Genomic DNA, 19908 nt, shown 5'->3' on the forward strand with positions numbered 1-19908 from the left:
TCATTTTTAAAAGATCACTGTGGCTGTTGAATGGAAAAGAAACTGTCAAGACACAGAGGGCAAGTACATAGGAAGCCATTGCTGTGGTCTATTTGAGATGAGAGTTTGTACGAGGTGGTAGCTGTAGAAGCGGTAAAAATATGTCAATTCATCATGTATTTTGATAACAGAGCTGACAGGGCTTAGTGATGATGTAGATGGAGTGAAGGAAAGAGAGCAATCAAGGATGGCTCAAAATCTGGGCCTGAAGCAACTGGGTGAATGGGAGACGGTGAACACCGCAGGGAGGGCAAAATCGAGATTTCCTTTTGCACACAAGAAATCTGAGGTGCTTGTTCACTGTCCAGGTGAAACGTCAAGTAAGCAGTTGCACATACAAGTCTGGAGCTCAGGCTGAAGATCATTTTGGGAGTCGTTGGACAGGTGACAGTTAGATCCATGGGACTGGCGGAGTTCCCCTTATGTTGCCAGTGACATCACTGTCATACGTTCCAGGTCAGACACTTTGACAGCCCTTACCTGGTGTACCACGAGAAGATCAAAACTAGTCGGGTATTCATCCGAGACTGCAGCATGGTGTCTGTGTACCCGCTGGTCTTGTTCGGAGGAGGCCAAGTGAACGTGCAGCTCCAACGGGGAGAGTTTGTCGTCTCCTTGGATGATGGCTGGATCCGTTTTGCAGCTGCTTCCCATCAGGTAAGGGATGATGAGTCTATCCCGTGAGCTCAGGCCATGGGGGAGCCTTGATAGTACGAAGTATAGGGCATTCCTTCAGGACCAAGGACAGCAGAGATGATTAAGGTTGAATGATGGGTCTGCAGGAAAGAAAGAGGCTGTGGTGGGGAAGGGTGGAGCCTTGCTAAGAGTTCAGGAAGCAGCACATGGGAGAGGAGCCCAGGATGGCTAGTATAAACGGTTTAGGACAGAAACTGTGGGTGAGGTGGTGAAGCTTAATTGTTATACAAATATGTGTTCAAAGAAACTATCTATAAATGAACAGAAAAAAAGTGACTCTGATTCTACAACTATCAGTTAGAAAAAAAAAGTGAAGATAATGGGTCTGAATTTTTTTATTCCCAGATCTCATGTATTCACTATGTCTAGAAGACATTTAAGGGGCATGGTTTTTTTTTTTTTTTTTTCCCGTCTTTTTAGGGCTGCACCTGTGGCCTATGGAGGTTCCCAGGCTAGGGGTCAAATCAGAGCTCTAGCCACTGGCCTACACCACAGCTACAGCAACACCAGATCTGAGCTGTATCTGTGACCTACACCACAGCTCAGGGCAATGCTGGATCCTTAACACTAAGCAAGGCCAGGGACTGAACATTTGTCCTCACGGATACTAGTCTGTTGAGCCACGATGGGAACTCCTAACGGGGAGTATATTTAAGAAATAAAAATTCACTTTAACATTTGCATCTGTTAGAAAGTATTTCATGAAGCAGAAATACAAACTCATAGACGTTACAGTTAAACATACCAAGAAATTCCCTTTAAAGTCTAAAGCAGCACAGTCCAATAGAAATGTGTGCCACATATGTAGTTTTAATTTTTCTACTAGCCCCATTTAAAAAGTAAATAGGTGGCGTTCCCATCATGGCGCAGCAGAAACAAATCCAGCTAGGAACCATGAAGTTTTGGGTTCGATCCCTGGCTTTACTTAGTGGGTTAAGGATCTGGCGTTGCCATGAGCTGTGGTATAGGTCACAGACGTGGCTCGGATCTGGCGTTGCCATGGCGTAGGCTGGCGGCTGCAGCTCTGATTAGACCCCTAGTCTGGGAACCTCCAGGTGCCATGGGTGTGGCCCTCAAAAGACCAAAAAAAAAAAAAAACCGCAGTAAATAGGTGACTAATTTTAATGTATTTTATAGCCTAAAACACCTCAAGTTTCCATTTCAACAGGTAATCAACATAAAAAATTAAGATTTTTACATTCTTTTCTCATAATAAGCTTTCAAAGTCTGGACCAGCCCCACTTCATGTGGTCAAGAGATTAGCCACATGGGACTAGTGGCTACCATATTGGACAGTATAGGTCAAGAGGGCCAGGCAGGGTTGGTTTGATTCAGGTGCTTAGCAATAGCAGAAGCCTGGCTGGCCTTGTGGTAGCAGGATGCTCACGTAGCTCTTGGCCTCACACCCGTGCAGCACATTGTCCAGAAGGGAGACAGAACACTTCTTTCCCAAAGTTCCATCAAACTTCTCCTAAACCATCCCTGTCACTGAAGGGATGTCATAGACTCTTAATGCCTGGATTACCATTCACTCTGGGAGGGTGCATGGCATGAGCCTATTTGATTTAGATCAGAGTTTGCACTGCAGGGTTACCAATCGACAGAAAAGCCAAACAGATGTTGGCCAGGCACCCCCACCATGGCACTACATCAGCATAAGCCAAATGCCATGAAAAATGTGGGCCTATCTTCCACTCCCCACCCCCACAACAAAGGCATAAAATTCCCAAGTTTAAAGATATTTTTTGGGTTTAATATCCACCATTTGGGGCCACACCCACAGCATGCACATGTTCCCAGACCAGAGATCAAACCCTGCAACAGCAGTGACAAAGCTGGATCCTTAACTGCTAGGCCGGGAAATCCTAATATCTGCCTTTTTTTTTGGCTTTTGTCTTTTTATGACTGCACCCTTGGCATGTGGAGGTTCCCAGGCTAGGGGTCTAATTAGAGCTACAACCGCCGGCCTACGCCACAACCGCAGCAACACCAGATTGGAGCTGAGTCTGCAAACTACACCACAGCTCATGGCAACACCAGATCCTTAACCCACTGAGCGAGGCCAGGGATCAAACCCACAACCTCATGGTTCCTCGTTGGATTCGTTTCCACTGCGCCATGACGGGAACTCCAATATCCGCCATTTTTAATTCTCCATTCTCTCAGAGCAAATTGTAAAAGTTAACCAAGCTTTAATATGGAGAGCACTACATAAAGGCTATACCTCTGACTTGTAATAGAGGAACCTTTTTATAATGGACCCCATTTAGTATATTACAGAGCTGACATTGAGTGAATGTTTCTATAATTATATCAAGAAATTTTAGAAAAAATGTTTAGTTCCCCTCCCATGGAATTAAGATTAACAGCAGAGGAGTTCCCGTTGTGGCTCAGTGGGTTAAGAACCCAACTAGTAGCCATGAAGATGTGGGTTTGATGCCTGGCCTCACTCAGTGGGTTAAGGATCCTGCGTTCCATGAGCTGTGGTGTAGGTCGCAGAAACGGCTCAGATATGGTGTGGCCGTGGCTGTGGTATAGGCCGGCAGCTACAGCTCTGATTAGACCCTTAGCCTGGGAACTTTCATATGCTGCAGGTGCAGCCCTAAAAAGAAAAATAGATAAAATAGAAACCTAGAATAATGATAGTCCTGACTAGAGAATTTCCTTTGATAATCTTTCCTCCCCTGTTTACGTGGCAACTTTTGTTTAGGTGGCTGAACTAGTAAAGGAACTTCGTTGTGAACTTGACCAGCTCCTCCAGGATAAGATTAAAAACCCAAGCATAGATCTGTGTACCTGTCCTCGAGGGTCACGGATCATCAGCATGATTGTGAAACTTGTCACCACACAATGAAGCCCAGTCTTGGGAGAGTGCTTGCTACTTACCTGCCTGCTTGCTCACCTGGGAAACAGCAGCAGCCCCTCTACCTCGAACTACAGCTCCAGCTGGGGCTGCCCTGGTGAAGGAGCCCAGGGCAGGCACACCTCGAGGGAGATTTTCCAGAATAAGTATTTCTAACCAAGTAGTGGGCACTCCCAGCACAATTTGGAGTGTTGATTGAGACTTTAGAAACCAACTTGCCTGTCTTTCTCTGTGACTGTCCTGGAATGAATGAATTTCATCTGATAATACAAAGTGAATGTTTAGTAGATTCCATTTTAATCTATGTATTATTTCTCCTGCTTTTTACTAGAGTGAGTTATGGAGCATGAGGAGAAATACCAGTTGTTCTTTTCTGTTGTAGAGGCTCAGTAGAGAGAAGTCAGAACAGAGAAGGAAAATAATCATGTGAGCAAGAAAAATTAAATCTCCTTTTCAGCTATAGACCATTATATAAACTTCATTTGTGAGGGATTTTTATTTTTATTCATTAAAGTCCATCTTAAAAAAAACAAACTTATTGAGCTCTTGTTATTAAAAAAAGAATAACACTCATATTCTTTTTTTTTTTTTTGTCTTTTTGCCATCTCTTGGGCCGCTCCCACAGCATATGGAGGTTCCCAGTCTAGGGGTCTAATCAGAGCTGTAGCCACCGGCCTACACCACAGCCACAGCAGCGTGGGATCCGAGCCTTGTCTGCGACCTACACCACAGCTCACGGCAACGCCGGATCCTCAACCCACTGAGCAAGGTCAGGGATCGAACCCGCAACCTCATGCTACCTAGTCGGATTCGTTAACCACTGTGCCACGACGTGAACTCCAACACTCGTATTCTTAAAAGCCGAGCAGTTCCAGTGTTTCGCTTCTCTTGTAGGTTTTCTATTTGGGAATCTTTACTCTGTCTTGTGAATTCACCCACATCTAATGGTCACATTTCACATTCAAGGTATTCTCAGAGCAGAGTTGGCCTGGCTGCGTTTGAAGAGGTTGCCATTGCTAGTGTCAAGATTTATAGCCATAAAAATACCTTCCATGTGACTGCTTATTTTCAACCACCGCTTGGGTTAATGAGGCCACTAGCATTTTGGAAAAAATATGAATACATTTATACTTTCCCCAGACATTTATCAGCAGGGCCAAGAAGAATCCCAAAAAGCTGAGTGGAAAAAATATTCTTATATTTGTGTAACTCTCAGGTAGAGAGTCACTGCAGGTTTCACACTTTGGAGAGAATTCATACTAATTCAACAGAACTACCTCTGAAGGATGTTCACTTTTCAAGGTATTATTTTAATTAGGTTTTTAAGAAACCTCCTTGGCTGTCCAAAATGGTCATTATCAAGTGTGTTTAAGCTTCAGTGCACTTTGAAGAGTTTAGGCTCTAAGCAGTTGTTTGTTTTTTGCTGCACCAGTGGCATACACAAGTTTCTGGGCCAGGGATCTAACCCAGGCCACAGCAGTGACAATGCCAGATCCTTAACCCACTGCACCACAAGGGAACTCCTAAGCATTTTTTTTTTTTTCTTTTTCAACCGTGCCCGTGGTGTATTGAAGTTCCCAGGCCCGGGATCGTATCCAAGCCAGAACTATAGCCTACACCACAGCTGTGGCAATGCTGGATTCTTACTTAACCCACTGTGCCATAACAGGAACTCCTCCCCAAGCAATAATTTTTAAAGGCATTAATTCATGTCATCACTCTAAATAAAAACATACACATGCATAGCACCCACAATATCCAAGTTCTGACTTGCTACTGAAATAAGGCTCATATTACAGAACTCATTAGGCTGGGACATTTAAGAAAAATGTAGAAAACTGCACTAACCCTTTAAAAAAGTTTGTTTTTTTAAACCAGTTTGACTCTTGGTGCTACAGCAGAGTTCAGGCTGCCCTAGCTAAAGCCATCTGCCCAAGCAGACCTGCAGCTTTGAGGTCTTTCCGTTCAGAGTGCTGAGACAGCATATGCAAGGGCTGGTTACTTGCGGCCACATACAAATGCGCAAATGCTATCATTCTGTATTGATATGCCAGAATGTGAAGCAGGTTGAGAAGCCTTGGCCAAAGGCATTCCTGAGAAAATTCTTACCCAAAACTAAATTTACTAAGATCACTGAAATTATGAAAGAAAGGAAATAGCAGTACCCCTTTGTGATACAGTCAGAATGCAGTATAATATTTTAAGGTGAAACAATTTCTAAGCCCCAACAAGATGGTCAGCATTAAATGTTAACTTTATGGAGAACTCTATAAGTGATTTCTTAAATATTTGTTTTACTTTTACTGGAATCTAGTTAGGAAACAATATTAATGAAATATTCACTATGAAATTAGTCTGCACTGCTATTTTATACTCTAGTTATGAAGTTCTCAGGAAAGGGAAATAGCTAAACACTCTGACAGAAATGGTCAGACTGATAGAACATCAGCTTTGTCTTCTTCCTCCTCGAGTTCCATATCTGAATACCACGACTCAGACTCCTCCCCCCTACAAGTAGTGAACTTTGGTCTGTATCCTCCTTTTCTATTATCTGAGCAGTTGAAATCATTTATCAAAGCATGCAGCCTATGGATCTGTAGGCATACAGTAATTTTTGTTTTTCCTTTCTAGGTAATGGTCCTAAGAGACTATCATAAATCTTCCTTGAGAGACCAGAAAATAAGAGCTTGTGAAAGTACTTTTTAAAATTAAAATACACCAAATATCAGCAAAGGAGGATTAAGGATGTGGTCTTCAGATGTAGCCCTGGCTGGCTCTGTGGGTACAGCACTCTGTGTTGTGTTCTCTCAACTGCTGGGCTGAGAGCTGGTGAGCTCAGGCGTCACACTCTGAGGGTGTCTTGTGGGTGTCACCCAAGTGCCACACCAATAATGGATTCCTGGGGCAGCAGAATATGCTCGCACTGCCATTATTAGGTGAAACAAGCCTAGGCAGACAGTGACTCTTTCCTAAATCTTGCTAGAATAAGCATAAATTCCTAGGGTTTATTTTCCCCAAAGGCAAGGAGGTTTGCTTAAAATAATAAATACAAAGTTAGCTGTTGTTTTCAGAAATTAGTGCTTGATCAACATTTGAGTGCTCAGAGTAGAGTGCCTTGAGTAGAAACAACATAAAAATAGCTAGTTGCAGACCATTCTAGAAAGACAGGCTTCTTCCATGTCCAAACTGCAATGACTGTGTGAACAGTTAACTACAGTGAATCATTAACACGGAGACTTCTTACCACTTCTAAGTTATCACTCGCAAATGGTATATCAAAGAGATTGGGCTTAAATAGGATTTGCAGCCATCACTAATCCTTAAGGTATTTTTAAATCTTACATATGAAAATATCTAAAACCAGAAAGAGTTCTCTTAGAGAACTCAAGCCCTGTATATGAACCACCAGGAAAGAGTAGAATCATTCTTTCACAAATATACAGGACAGTAACCCAAACAAACTTTTTCCCACAGTTTGGCCTCTGTGCCCCATCTTTGCCCAATGTGGACCAGCCCCAGGTCCACTCCTGAGTCAGTTCCTAACCCAGCTGCTTGGGTAACAAGCCAGAACACAGTGCCAGTGAGACAGCTATGAGGAGGATGGCTTAGAATTGGTTGGCTGGGTTTTCACTTCTATCTCAACTATTTTTTTTTTTTTTTTGCTTTTTAGGGCCACACCTAGGGCATATGAAGGTTCCCAGGCTAGAGGTCGAATTGGAGCTGTGGCCGCCAGCCTATGCCACAGCCACAGCAGATCCAAGCCGCATCTGCAACCTACACCACAGCTCATGGCAACACCGGATCATTAACCCACTGAGCAAGGCCAGGGATCGAACCCACAACCTCATGGTTACTAATCAGATTCGTTTCCGCTGAGCCACTTGGGAACTCCCTATTTCAACTTTTTGAGAAAGGAAAAAAAATGGCAACAAAAGCCAGTATGAGAAGGGTTTGTTTGCAAAAGCCACTACCCAGGGTTGGCCTTGGAAATTCAGCCAAATCCTATAACTGCCAACAATGAGAATCGGTGTTTAGGATGATGACCCTGATATCTTACAAATACAACATTGCTAAAAATGGTATAATAGGTGTTCCTGTTGTGGATGAGTAGTAACTAACCTGACTAGTATCCTTGAGGACGCTGGTGTGATCCCTGGCCTTTCTCAGTAGTTCAGTGATCCAGTGTTGCTGTGGCATAGGACAGCAGCTGCAACTCCAATTTGACCCCTGGCTTGGGAACCTCCAAATGCTGCAGGTGTGGCCCTAAAAAGACAAAAAAAAAAAAATACATGTTATTAATAAATACAGAGTACTCAAGAATTTGAGGAAAATGTCATGTACAAATGAGAAAAGTCATGCACAGATGGGTAGAAGATCTATGAACATGTTCTGCCATCAAACTTTAAAAAAAAATCATCTGTTTTAAAAATGTGAAAATAAAGGAATAAAGTATGTTTGGGTTTTGTTTTTTTTTTTTTCTTTTTAGGGCCACATCCATGGCATATGGAAGTTCCCAGGCCAGGAGGTGAATCAGAGCTACAGCTGCCGGCCTATGCCACAGCCACATCATATCAGAGCTGCATCTGCAACCCACACCACAGCTCACGGTCACACTGGATCCTTAACCCACTAAGCGGGGCCGGGGATGAAACCTGCAGCCTCATGGATGCTAGTCAGGTTTGTTATCGTTACACAACAGGAACTCCAAAACATACTTTTTGAAAATATGACTTGTATATGACAGTAATACTGCTAGCACTTTCCACAGAATAACTCAAGTTCTCATGCTTAGGCTCACATTAAAATGTCTAAAACACATACACACACATACAGACACACACCCTTACCTTATCTTTGTGTCATTTGCACAGAGGCTAACCTAGTGGACTTTGGACAATAAGCTAAAATACAAATACAGTTAATAAAAGGGGGGATGGGAGTATACAGCACTATAGGTGTATGACTGTAAAATGTTTAACATGAAATCTAATTAGAAACTATATAATTTTCCACTCAGTAACCCTTCTTCCGTAGTCTGAATTGGAAAAAAAAGTTTGTCTCAGGCCTTGATTATTAGTAAGATTTACCAGACTGAATGTCAAAAATGTGTTACATGCTTTATAAGACAGACATCTTTACAAATCAGAGGTCATGCTATACCACGGACACCAAGGGACTATCCCATATGAAGAAATTACCCCACTAATTATAGACCCAGCACAATCCATAATTCACCGACATTTCTGTTGATGCCGGCCTTTTGTCTCTTAAATTCACTTGTGCACTTTCCCATTTCAACTCTAGCTGTCCCCATTATTTCTAGCTCAGAAGTCATAAACCATGCTTTCCCACAATAGCTAAAACTGGATTAATATTAAAGCATGCAATCTGATTAGTTAACAGGAAGGTCGATTGTCCACTTTACAACTAATGTGTGCTATGTGGCTAGTTTGAAATTCATATTAGAGTTGCAGAAATTCCTCCCACATTTGTGCTCATAATTTCAATATAACCAATGGGGGGGGGGAATGCACCCACAGTATGTGCAAGTTCCCAGGCCAGGGATTGAACCCATGCCAGTAATCAGAGCCACAGCAGTGACACCTGACTCTTAACTACCAGGGAACACCCACCATGAAGCACTAAGAAACTCCTACAACCAACTTATTTAATCAGGTACTATATGCCACTTCCCTTAGGAACTCAGGATACAAAGATAAACAGGGACACAGGACAAGAGGGAAATAAAGTTTACTAGAATAAATTCAATTGATTACATAATTTACCCCTTTGCAAGAGCCTCCAAAGGTTCTAAGGAAACTGGATGCCTCAATGTTGAAATTGAAAGAAAGGGTACTATGACTTCAACCAAACCTCTTAGTTCTGCTTTCAGAGACTCTTTATCTCATTCAGCAAGTAGATGTGCTTCTTTAAGCCTTGAGAGCAAATTCTGCATATCTGTAGGGAGTAAATGTATGGCCTACTCCCTCTTCAAAATGTATTGGGTGATGTTAAGTAAATAAAGAGAAACTCAGTGTATATGAGACAATAGAGTTCAGCAGGCCATGGGATACAAGATCAATGTACTAAGATGAGTTATTTCTATACACGAGCAACCAAAAATTCAAAACGAAATTAAGAAAGCAACTCCAGGAGTTCCTATCGTGGTGCAGCAGAAACAAATCCGACTAGAAACCATGAGGTTGCAGGTTCGATCCCTGGCCTTGCTCAGTGGGTTAAGATTCCGGCACTGCTATGAGCTGTGGTGTAGGTCACAGACACAGCTCAGATCTGATGTTGCTGTGGCTGTGGTGTAGGCTGGCAGCCAGAGCTCCGATTTGACCCCTAGCCTGGGAACCTCCACATGCCATGGGTGCAGCCCTTAAAAGACGAAAGAGAGAAAGGAGAGAAAGAAAGGAAGAAAGAAAGAAAGCAATTCCATTCACAATAGCATTAAAAAAATACGAGGAATAAGTTTCACAAAAGTGGTACAAAACTTGTACTTTGAAAATTATAAAACCCTGTAAGAAAATTAAAGATGTAAATAAATTAAGAGACCTTCCAAGTTCATGGAATGGAAAACTCAGTATTAAGATGACACATTTCCTCAAGCTGAGGTATAGATTCAACACAGTCCCTATCAAAACCTCATAGGCACTTTTTTCAGAAACTGACAGTCTCATCCTAAGTTAATATGGTAATGCCAAAGGAGCCAGAATAGTCAAACAATCTTTTAAAAGATTAATTAACACTAATTACTATAGAATGTTACACTAAGGACACACAAATGGATTGATGGAACACAACTGTAAGCTCAGAAATAAACGTTTACAATTTATGATCCACTCATGTTCAAACGTGTCAAGGCAGTTCAATGGAGAAAAATCTTTTCTACAAATGGTACTAGAATAATTGGATCTCCTCATGTAAAAAGATTTAGACCTTTTCCTCTGAGCTTACACAAAAATTAACTCAAAATGGAGTATAAGTCTAAGTTTAAAAGCAAATTGAAATATTTAAAAGATAGAAAATCTTTGTGACCTTGGGTTATAATTCTTAGCCACGACATCAAAAACATGATCCATAAAAGAATGTGATACAGGAGTTCTCGTCATGGCGCAGTGGTTAATGAATCCGACTAGGAACCATGAGGTTGTGGGTTCGATCCCTGCCCTTGCTCAGTGGGTTAACGATCCGGCGTTGCCGTGAGCTGTGGTGTAGGTTGCAGACGCGGCTCGGACCCCACGTTGCTGTGGCTCTGGCGTAGGCCAGAGGCTACAGCTCCGATTGGACCCCTAGCCTGGGAACCTCCATATGCCGCGGGAGCAGCCCAAGAAATGGCAAAAAGACAAAAAAAAAAAAAAAAAGAATATGATAAATTGTACTTCATTTAAAAAATGTTTGCTCTTCAAAAATATAATTAAGAAAATCTAAGACAAGCCATCACTGGGAAAAAAATATTTGCAAATCATATCTGGTAAAGCACTTGTATTCAGAATATATGAAGAACTCTTAAAACTCAAATAATCAATGAAATTTTTTAAATGGTCAAAAATTTTAGTAAACATTTTAAAGAAACAAATGGCTTAATAAACACTGACCAACACACAACATCTTTAGTCAACAGAGAAAAGTAAGTTTCCATTGGGCCAAGCTGAGTGGCCCTGCAGAGCCGGCAGCTCCCTCCTGCAGAGGGAGGGCAGATGGGGTGCTGGGACCGGGCGCAGCGGGCCCTGTTTCTCTTTCACTTTCCTCACTCTGAGGCCAGCGCGTTGGTGGGTGAAGAGCAGCGGCTTTGGATTATCATGGAAGAAGATATGGGATAGCAGAACCACCAAAAAGAGTGATGACAAGCAATCACATAAGAAGTCTGGATGTTGGTTCTCATGCCTTGGGACATCCAGTTGGGAACTCCACACCAGTTCCTGGGATCAGACTTTCATCCACTTAATACCCCTCTTTGCCTGAACTGCTTGAGCCCGCCCTACCTAACCATGAATGGCTGCCCAAAGGAAACACTTGGTAAAAGATTTCAATCCATTCAAACCTGCTATATATGTAAAGGGTATCTGATCAAGCCAACCACAGTGATGGAATGCCTCCATACTTTCTGTTAAGACTTGTCCAGCACTTTGAAGGCAGCAATGATTGTCCAAGGTGTGGAAGTCAGGTTCATGAGACAAACCCATCAGAAATGTTGAGGTTGGATAACACATTAGAGGAAATTATATTTAAGTTGGTCCCTGAACTACAAGAACAAAAACTTGACCATGAATCTGAATTTTGCAAGAAGAATAAGCCTCAAGAAAATGAAGATGATACTTTAGAAGTTAACACACCTAAAGTAGATCAATGAAGAAGGTGATGAAAATCAAAGACTATCACAAAAGTGACCTACAAATTGCTCTATGTCTAGATTGTTTAAGAAATAATGGACAATCAGGGGAAAATATAGTAAAGGGTTTAATGAAGAAATTCATTCGGTGTTCTACACGTGTAATTGTGGGGACTATTAAAAAATTTCTAAGCTTAAAACTAAAATTTCCAAGTTCTTATGAGTTGGATGCACTGTGCAATGGTGAAATTATAGGGAAGGATCATACTATGGAGTGGATCTACATGACTGGATGGCAACTAAGAGGCGAAAACTTTCAGTGTCTGAACCGCTCAGCTTCGCAAGTCTGCCCTCAGGATGGCCCTTTGTATCAGTCATACCCCGTGGTATTGCAGTATCGACCAAGAATTTATTTCGGTTAGCCCAAGGGGCCTAGATCCCACTGACTGAATCCTGCACTAAGTGTTTACGCATCAACAGACTGCACAGTGAAAGGTGTGGGGACGAGGGACACAACCAGGTTTTCAGCATGCAAATAAGGCCATCAGCTGTCTCTAAACTGTCCATTGCATTTATGTTGTTTCTATTAAGAGCAAACCAAGTGCCATTCTGCTACTGAACCGTCTGCATAAGGTATTTGTGCTGTCTCACAGTGTCCAGGACAAGCCATGGCTGAAATCAGTTAGCTGAGCAGCCATGATTCAGCCTTAATACTTTGCTTGCCTGTTCCAAGATTGTCCTAATGTTTGATTACGTGAGTAATATGGCTGAAAAAAAAACAACCAAACAAAAAAACCACAATGAGATACTATATCACAACCACTAGAACTACACACAATAACAAGTGCTGGTAAGGATGCAGAGAAATCAGAACCCTCATATTGCTGATGAAATATAAAATAGCACAGCCACACTGGAAAATAGTTTAACCATTTCCTAAAAAGTTAAACATTAAGCAGGGATTGAATCAAGATGGCAGAGTAGTAGGATATGGAACTCACCTCCTCCCACAAATACATCAAAAATATATCCACAAGGAGTTCCCACTGTGGCTCAGCAGTGACAAACAACTAGTATCCATTAGGATATGGGTTTGACCCCTGGCCTCACTCAGTGGGTTAAAGGTCCATTGTTGCCATAAGCTGTGGTGTAGGTTGCACATGTGACTTGGATCTGATGTTGCTGTGGCTTAGGCCAGCAGCTGCAGCTCTAATGAACCTCCATATGCCACAGGTGCAGCCCTTAAAAAAGTGCAAAAAAAAAAAAAAACCTACAAATGCAACAATTCTCACAGAACACCTACTGAACACTAGCAGAAAACTTCAAACGCCTGAAAAGACAAGAAAGGTATCCACATAACCCAGGTAAAACAAAAGGAAGAAAAAAAAAGAGAAAGCAGGACAAGACCTGCACCTCTGGGAAGAAGGTGAAGGAGAGGAGCAGTTCCCTCACCCTAGTAAGCCCCCTCACTGACAGGAAGATCAGCCAAGACGAGAAAAGAGCTTCAGAAGCTCAGAGAACAGAACAACTGGTCATTGATAGGCAGAACAGAGAGAGACTACACAGACGGTCCGTGGCACCACCTTGTGCACCCCAGCCTGAGACACATCTGCTGGTACAGGTGAGGGCTAGCTGTTGGAACTCAGGGTTTAGAGGACAGACATGGTGCTGGCGGAATAGAGACAGCCTGAAGGGGCTGGAGTGTGATACAGCCACATCCAGGAGTGGTCACAGTAGAAGCCCAGGCCCACCATAGAAGCAAAGTACTAAGTGGTGTGCAAAGGGCGGTGGGGGATGGGGAAGTTTGCCACAACAACCTCTTTCTTCACACATAGGCACCTGCCTCCATGGACTCTGGGAGAGGGTGCCCCAGCCACTGCCTTTGCCAGGCCCAGAAGCCAATGCCAGTGGGTTGCCTACACACAGAGGTGGGGCTGAAATCACAGCTGAGCCCTAAGAGCCACACAACTTAGGAAGCAGGGCTGAAATCTCTCCCTGTGGCTGCATGAGCCATGGATTTACACCAGTGCTGCCAGCCTTGTAAATTCAGTGTCTGCAGGACATCTAAATGGACAGTGGATGATCCCAAAGCTGAGACAGGTCTGGCCTAAGCAGCTGTGGTCTTTGTGGGCTCATGCACACAGGGGCTGGGCCAGGCCAGGGTCTGAGCTGCCTCTAAACCTCCCCCAGTTGGTTCAGATGTGCTATTACTGAAGTCCTGGGACCTGACTTCAATGGATCTGCACTGGTGGCCTTGTGAAAGCAACAACTAGGAGACACAAGAGCTGATGACCAGCATTCCCACGGCTGATGAGGGGCCAAGGGCAGGGACAACTACAGTACACTTTGTGAGACTGCATAACAGGTGAAAGGTGATACAACAGAGCACACTCACCAGTAAACAGCTTAAGTGGAAAATACTCAGTGGTTCCTCTCCCAGTGGGAGTGCTCCAATTCTGCCTACCTCATACTGCAGCTCAGAAACAGCTCTGGTGGCATCTATTCCAATAACTAGCGAGCAGACACTGCCACTGACAGTGGAAGGTGACAACCACAGAGCAAAGAGGAGGCCCTGCTCAATATCCAGTGCAGGCCTTGGTCACAATACCAGTCACATCTCCCATCAAGGGGACACTGGCCAGCAAACAATGATGAAAGAGATTGCAGGCATCCAAACTAAAGACAGCCATCAGCACCAAAAAATATTAAACCCACACGGGCTACAGAGAGATGTTCCCACATAAAAACAACCCTCCAAGACAACAGTAAATAACTGTTTCTCCTAAACTCGTAGAGCAAGAAAAATAAGTAAAATGAAGAAGTAGAGGAACCACTACCAATTAAAGGATCAAGAAAATTCTCCTGAAAAACTATGAAACAGACTTCTTCACTGAAAACCACACTGAGTTCAAAAGGAGATAATGAAAATACTGGAGGACTTCAGGCTATTGAAAAAAATAGAGATTACTGTAAAAAGGAACTAAAAACTGTAAGGAGGAGCCAAAAAATTAGAAAATTCATTTACAGAGATGAAAGCTGAACTAAAGGCAATAAATAGCAGAATGAATAATACAGAAGAATGAATAAGTGATCTAGAAGATATAATAATGAAAATCACCCAATTAGAACAGCACACAGAAACCCAAATGGAAAAAAAAATTAAAGCAATGTAAGAGATGTATGGGATAATATAGAGCAGGCCAGGAGTTCCCATCGTGGCTCAGTGGTTAACGAATCCGACTAGGAACCATGAGGTTGCGGGTTCAGTCCCTGCCCTTGCTCAGTGGGTTAACGATCCGGTGTTGCTGTGAGCTGTGGTGTAGGTTGCAGACACAGCTCAGATCCTGCATTGCTGTGGCTCTGGCGTAGGCCAGTGGCTACAGCTCCGATTCGACCCCTAGCCTGGGAACCCCCATATGCCACGGAAGCGGCCCAAGAAATAGCAAAAGACAAAAAAAAAAAAAAAAAGGCAGGCCAATATAGGCACAATAGGGATCCCAGAAGGAGAAGAGAAAGGGACTTGAAAATGTATTTGAAGAAATTGTGGCTGAAAAAATCCCAAACCTAAAGAAGGAAACATATATCCAGGTACAGGAAGCACAGAGGGTCCCAAATAAGATAAACCCAAACAGACCTACACCAAGAGATTATAATAAAAATGGCAATAAATAAATAAATAAGAGAATTCTAAAAGCAAGAGGAAAAAAAGTTAATTACAAGGGAACCCCCATAAAGCTATCAGCTGATTTCTCTACAGAAATGTTGCAGGCCAGAAGGGGTGGCAAGATATATTCAAAGTCCTGAAAGGAAAAAATCTACAACCTAGAATACTCTACCCAGCAAATTATCTCTTAGAATATAGGAGAGATGAAGAATTTCTCAGACAAGCAAAAACTAAAAGAATACAGCAACACTAAACCTATCCAAAAGGAAATACCGAAAGGCCTTCTCTAAGAAGAAAGAATCTATAGAAAAGAGAATATCAAAATTGGAAAACAAATCACTTATATAAGCCAATACACTGATTTAAAAAAAAAAAAGTCAAAAAATTTCTGTGAAAGTGAGGATAACCACAATGAATAGTGAAAGAATGAACATGAATATGTAAAAAAAGGACATCAAAAAAATGGGAGAGGAGAGTTCTAAAATGTATCTGAGCCTTTATAACTACTAGTCTAAAGCAGGTAGATAAAGGAAAGGGTTAACAGGCTTGAGAAAAAGAGCAACCACAAATCAAAAACATACAATAGATTCACAAAAACCAAAAAGAACATAACAATACAGAAGAAATTCAAGCCACTCAAAGAAAAACAAAAAGGAGAAAGAAGAAATGAGATCAACAGGAAAACAAGGTGTAAAATGGCAATACATACATATTAATAATTGCCTGAGAACTTCCACCTGCTGCAGATGAGCCCTAAAAAGAAAAAACAAACAAACAAAACAAACCAAAAAAAGATAGTGGAGGAATAAGATATGGTGCTCACCTTCTCCCAGAAACACATCAAAAAAATTCGTTTACGTGTAGAATGATTCACACAGCACATCTACTGAACACTGGCATAAAACCTTAGACCTCCATAAAGGGCAAGAAAGCCTCCACATAACTGTAAAACAAAAGAAAAACAGAAGAAGGAAAAAAAGGAATCTGCACAGGACCATTACTCTTGAGAGGGAGCTGTGAAAAAGGAAAGGAAACCACATCCTGAGAGGCCACCTAACTGATGGAGAGATCAGCTGGGAGAGGAGGCCATTAAAGCCTCAAAGAAGAGTGCCACAGCCAGACAGAGGAAGGCATAGCAGAGAGAGAGCTGTAAAGACCATCCATACCACCACCCAGGACACCACAGCCTGAGACACTCAGGCAGGGGCTGAGCTCTGAGATGTAGGATTCAGAGGTCAGTCCTGGGGAGAAGGCTAAGGTTGGCTGTATGGAGACAACCAAAGGATGCTAGGGAGCAGTGAGCCACAGTCTCAGGAGATAAGGGAGCCACAGATAAGGGAGAGTGGGAGGAGGCCTGGGCCCAAAGGAGAAGCAAGGCAACATTGCTGGGGAGGGTGAGAGTAGAGGCGGGACCACCATAGTAACATCTTTCTCTGCATACACACAGGCTCTCGGGTGGTGGGACGCACCTTGCACGGGCTACAGGAACCAAGTGCAAACCACCACAGCCATCTCAGACTCACAAGGTAGACGCAGCCAATCACTACGAAGGGGTCCATGTTCAGGCACCACCTGCAGCTCTAGTCACTTCAGGGATCACCATTCCTAGGTAAGAGAAGAGGATAATTCCCCTGAAGGAGCAAACAATGAAATAGACCTCTGCGGTCTAACAAACACCAAGTTCAAAAAGGAGGTAATGAAAACACTGAAGGAATTAAGAGAGGATGGACAGTAATGCAGATTACATTAGAAAGGAAATATAAAAATATAAAAGGGAGCCAAGAGAAAACAGAAAATTCATTTATAGAGATGCAAGCTGAGTTACAGGCACAGAAGAGCAGAATGAATAATGCAGAGGAACAAGTAAGTGACTTGGAAGATAGAATAATGGAAATCACCCAATCAGGACAGCAGACAGAAAACCAGATGAATAAACATGAAAGTAATATAAGAGATCTATGGGATAATATAAAGTGGGCCAATCTATGCATAATAGGAATCCATAAGGAGAAGAAAAAGAGGATCAAAAATATAGTTGAGGAAATTATGGCTGAAAACTTTCCAAATACAGAAAAAACAAATAACAAGATAAAAGAAGCAGAGATGAGATTAAAACAGCCAGTAGAAGGACTGGAGCTCAATTTCTCTCATAAAAGCAACAAAATTACAACAAACTGCTGAATAACCTTCAAACAAATAGGCTGCAAACTACCAAAAAAAGATACTCTACTCCAAAACACAAAGAAGAGGCCACAACAAGAAGGTAGGAGGGGCAATTATGGGACATAAACAACCCCATACCAGCTGGGTAGGTGGCCCACAGACGGGAAAGTAACTATATCACAGAGACTCACCTAAGGGAGTGAGAGTCCTGAGCCTCATGTCAGGTCCCCATGCCTGGGGATATGGCACTGGGAGTTGTTGACAGAGCATTTGGCCTTAAGGGCAAGCGGTGTTTATACACAGGAGCTCCAAAGGACTGGGGTAAACCGAGACCACATTCTTTGAAAGGCTTTCATGTGCACTTGGTCACAGGGCAAAGCAGAGTCTCCATAGGAATCTGGGTCAGACTAGACTGTAGTTCTTGGAGGATCTCCTGGGAAAACAGGGGGTGACTGTGACTCATTGTTGGGGAAGGATACTGAAGGCAAAGGTCTTGGGAATAATCATCAGCATGTACTCCTCTAGAAGTGGCTATTTTGGAAAAATCTGGCTCTACCCATCAGGGCTGAGAAGCCCCAGGCCAAATAATAATTTGGCTGGGAACACAGCCCCACTCATCAGCAAACAGGTTGCCCAAAAACACCCCCCCCAGGCACCCAGCTGCCTTTAATACCACCCAGAGATAAAGCCCCACCAACCAGAGGAATAAGAATCAGCTCCATCTACCAGTGGGAAGGCACTAGTTCCCCCCATCAGGAGGTCTGCAGCAAGTCCCCACACCAACTTCAGCCACAAAGGGGACAGACATCAGAAGTGAGATAGGCTATAACCCTATTGTCTGCAAAAAGGAGACCATACCAAAAATCTATACAAAATGAAAAGGCAGAGAATTATGACTCATAAGGGAGCAAGAAAAAAAAAACAGGAAAACAGCTAATTGATCTGGAGATTACCAACCTCCAATAAAAAAACACTTTAGACTGGTGATAGTAAAAATGATTCAAGATCTTGGAAATAAACTGGAGGCAAAGATTGACAAAGTACAAGAAACACTGAGCAAAGAAATAGAAGATTTAAGGATTAAGCAAGCAGACATGCAAAATACAATAACTGAAATAAAAAATTCATTAGAAACAACAACAGCAGAATACAGGAGGCAGAAGAATGAGTAAGAAACGTGGAAGACAAACTGGTGGAAATCACTGATGTAGAACAGAAGAGGAAAAAACATTGAAATTAAATGAAGACTGTCTAAGAGAATACTGGGACAACTTTTAAACACACCAACATCCTATTATAGGGGTGCCAGAAGAAAAGAGAAAGGTTCAGAAAAGATAAAGATAGTAGCTGAAAACTTCCCTAACATGGGGAAAGAATCACTCACTCAAATCACAATGAGTACCATATAAAATAAACCCAAGGAGGAACATCCAGAGACATTTATTAATCAACCTCACAAAAAAAGAAAATATTGAAAGCAGCTAGGGAAAAGAAAGAACATACAAAGGAATCACGATAATGTTATCAGTGGATTTTTCAGCAGAAACTGCAGGCCAGAAGGGAGTGGCATGATATACTTAAAGTGATGAAAGGTAAAAAACCTCCAACCAAGATTACTCTACCCATCTGGCTCTCATTCAGATTTGAAGAAGAAATCAAAAGGTTTACAGACAAAAGCTAAGAAAATTCAGCACCACTAAACCAGGTTTAAAACAAATACTAAAACAACTTCTCTAGGTGGAAAAGAAAAGGCCATAACTAGAAAAAAAATATATTACAAATAACAAGGCTCAGCAGTAAAAGCATACATCTAGTAATAATAGGAAATCATCCATACATAAATATGCTACCAAAATCAGAAATCATGAGAAAAGGAGGGTACAAATGCAGGACACTGGAGATGCACTTGCAATTAAGGGACCAACAACTTAAAACAATCTTTTGTGTGTGTGTGTGTGTGTGTGTGTGTGTGTGTGTGTGTGTGTGTGTGTATAGACTCCCATATCAAAACTTCAGGGTAACTGCAAACCAAAAAATCTACAGTAGATACACACATGAATAAGAAAAAGCGATCCAAATACAACATTAAAGATACTCATCAAACCACAAGAGAAAAGAAGAAAAAAGACCCACAAAAACAAATTCGAA

At 42.2% G+C, this 19908-nt stretch overlaps 1 protein-coding gene, 1 long non-coding RNA gene and 1 pseudogene across 4 annotated transcripts in view; 2 read left to right on the plus strand and 1 right to left on the minus strand.

Moving 5' to 3' along the window:
- Positions 1-4128, plus strand: part of DHX57 (DExH-box helicase 57) — a 72325-nt gene extending 68197 nt beyond the window's left edge. For 2 of the 3 annotated variants that reach the window (XM_047782240.1, XM_047782241.1), the window contains 2 exons: positions 496-696; positions 3446-4127. In XM_047782240.1, coding sequence (XP_047638196.1) covers positions 496-696; positions 3446-3589 — 345 coding nt within the window. In that variant the 3' untranslated portion in view covers positions 3590-4127. Of the gene's footprint in view, positions 1-495; positions 697-3445 lie in introns of all 3 variants that reach the window. The other variant, XM_047782239.1, reaches the window with a different exon arrangement.
- On the minus strand, positions 60-18035 carry LOC125128147 (uncharacterized). Its single transcript, XR_007135155.1, has 3 exons — positions 17952-18035; positions 17067-17202; positions 60-815 (listed from the first exon to the last, which is right to left on the minus strand). It is a non-coding gene; the product is annotated as an uncharacterized LOC125128147 (long non-coding RNA).
- On the plus strand, positions 11597-12455 carry LOC125128146 (polycomb group RING finger protein 5-like; annotated as a pseudogene).
- Positions 18036-19908: the final 1873 nt, after the last annotated feature.

Source organism: Phacochoerus africanus, chromosome 5, assembly GCF_016906955.1.
Source record: "Phacochoerus africanus isolate WHEZ1 chromosome 5, ROS_Pafr_v1, whole genome shotgun sequence".
Classification (NCBI taxonomy): Eukaryota; Metazoa; Chordata; class Mammalia; order Artiodactyla; family Suidae; genus Phacochoerus; species Phacochoerus africanus.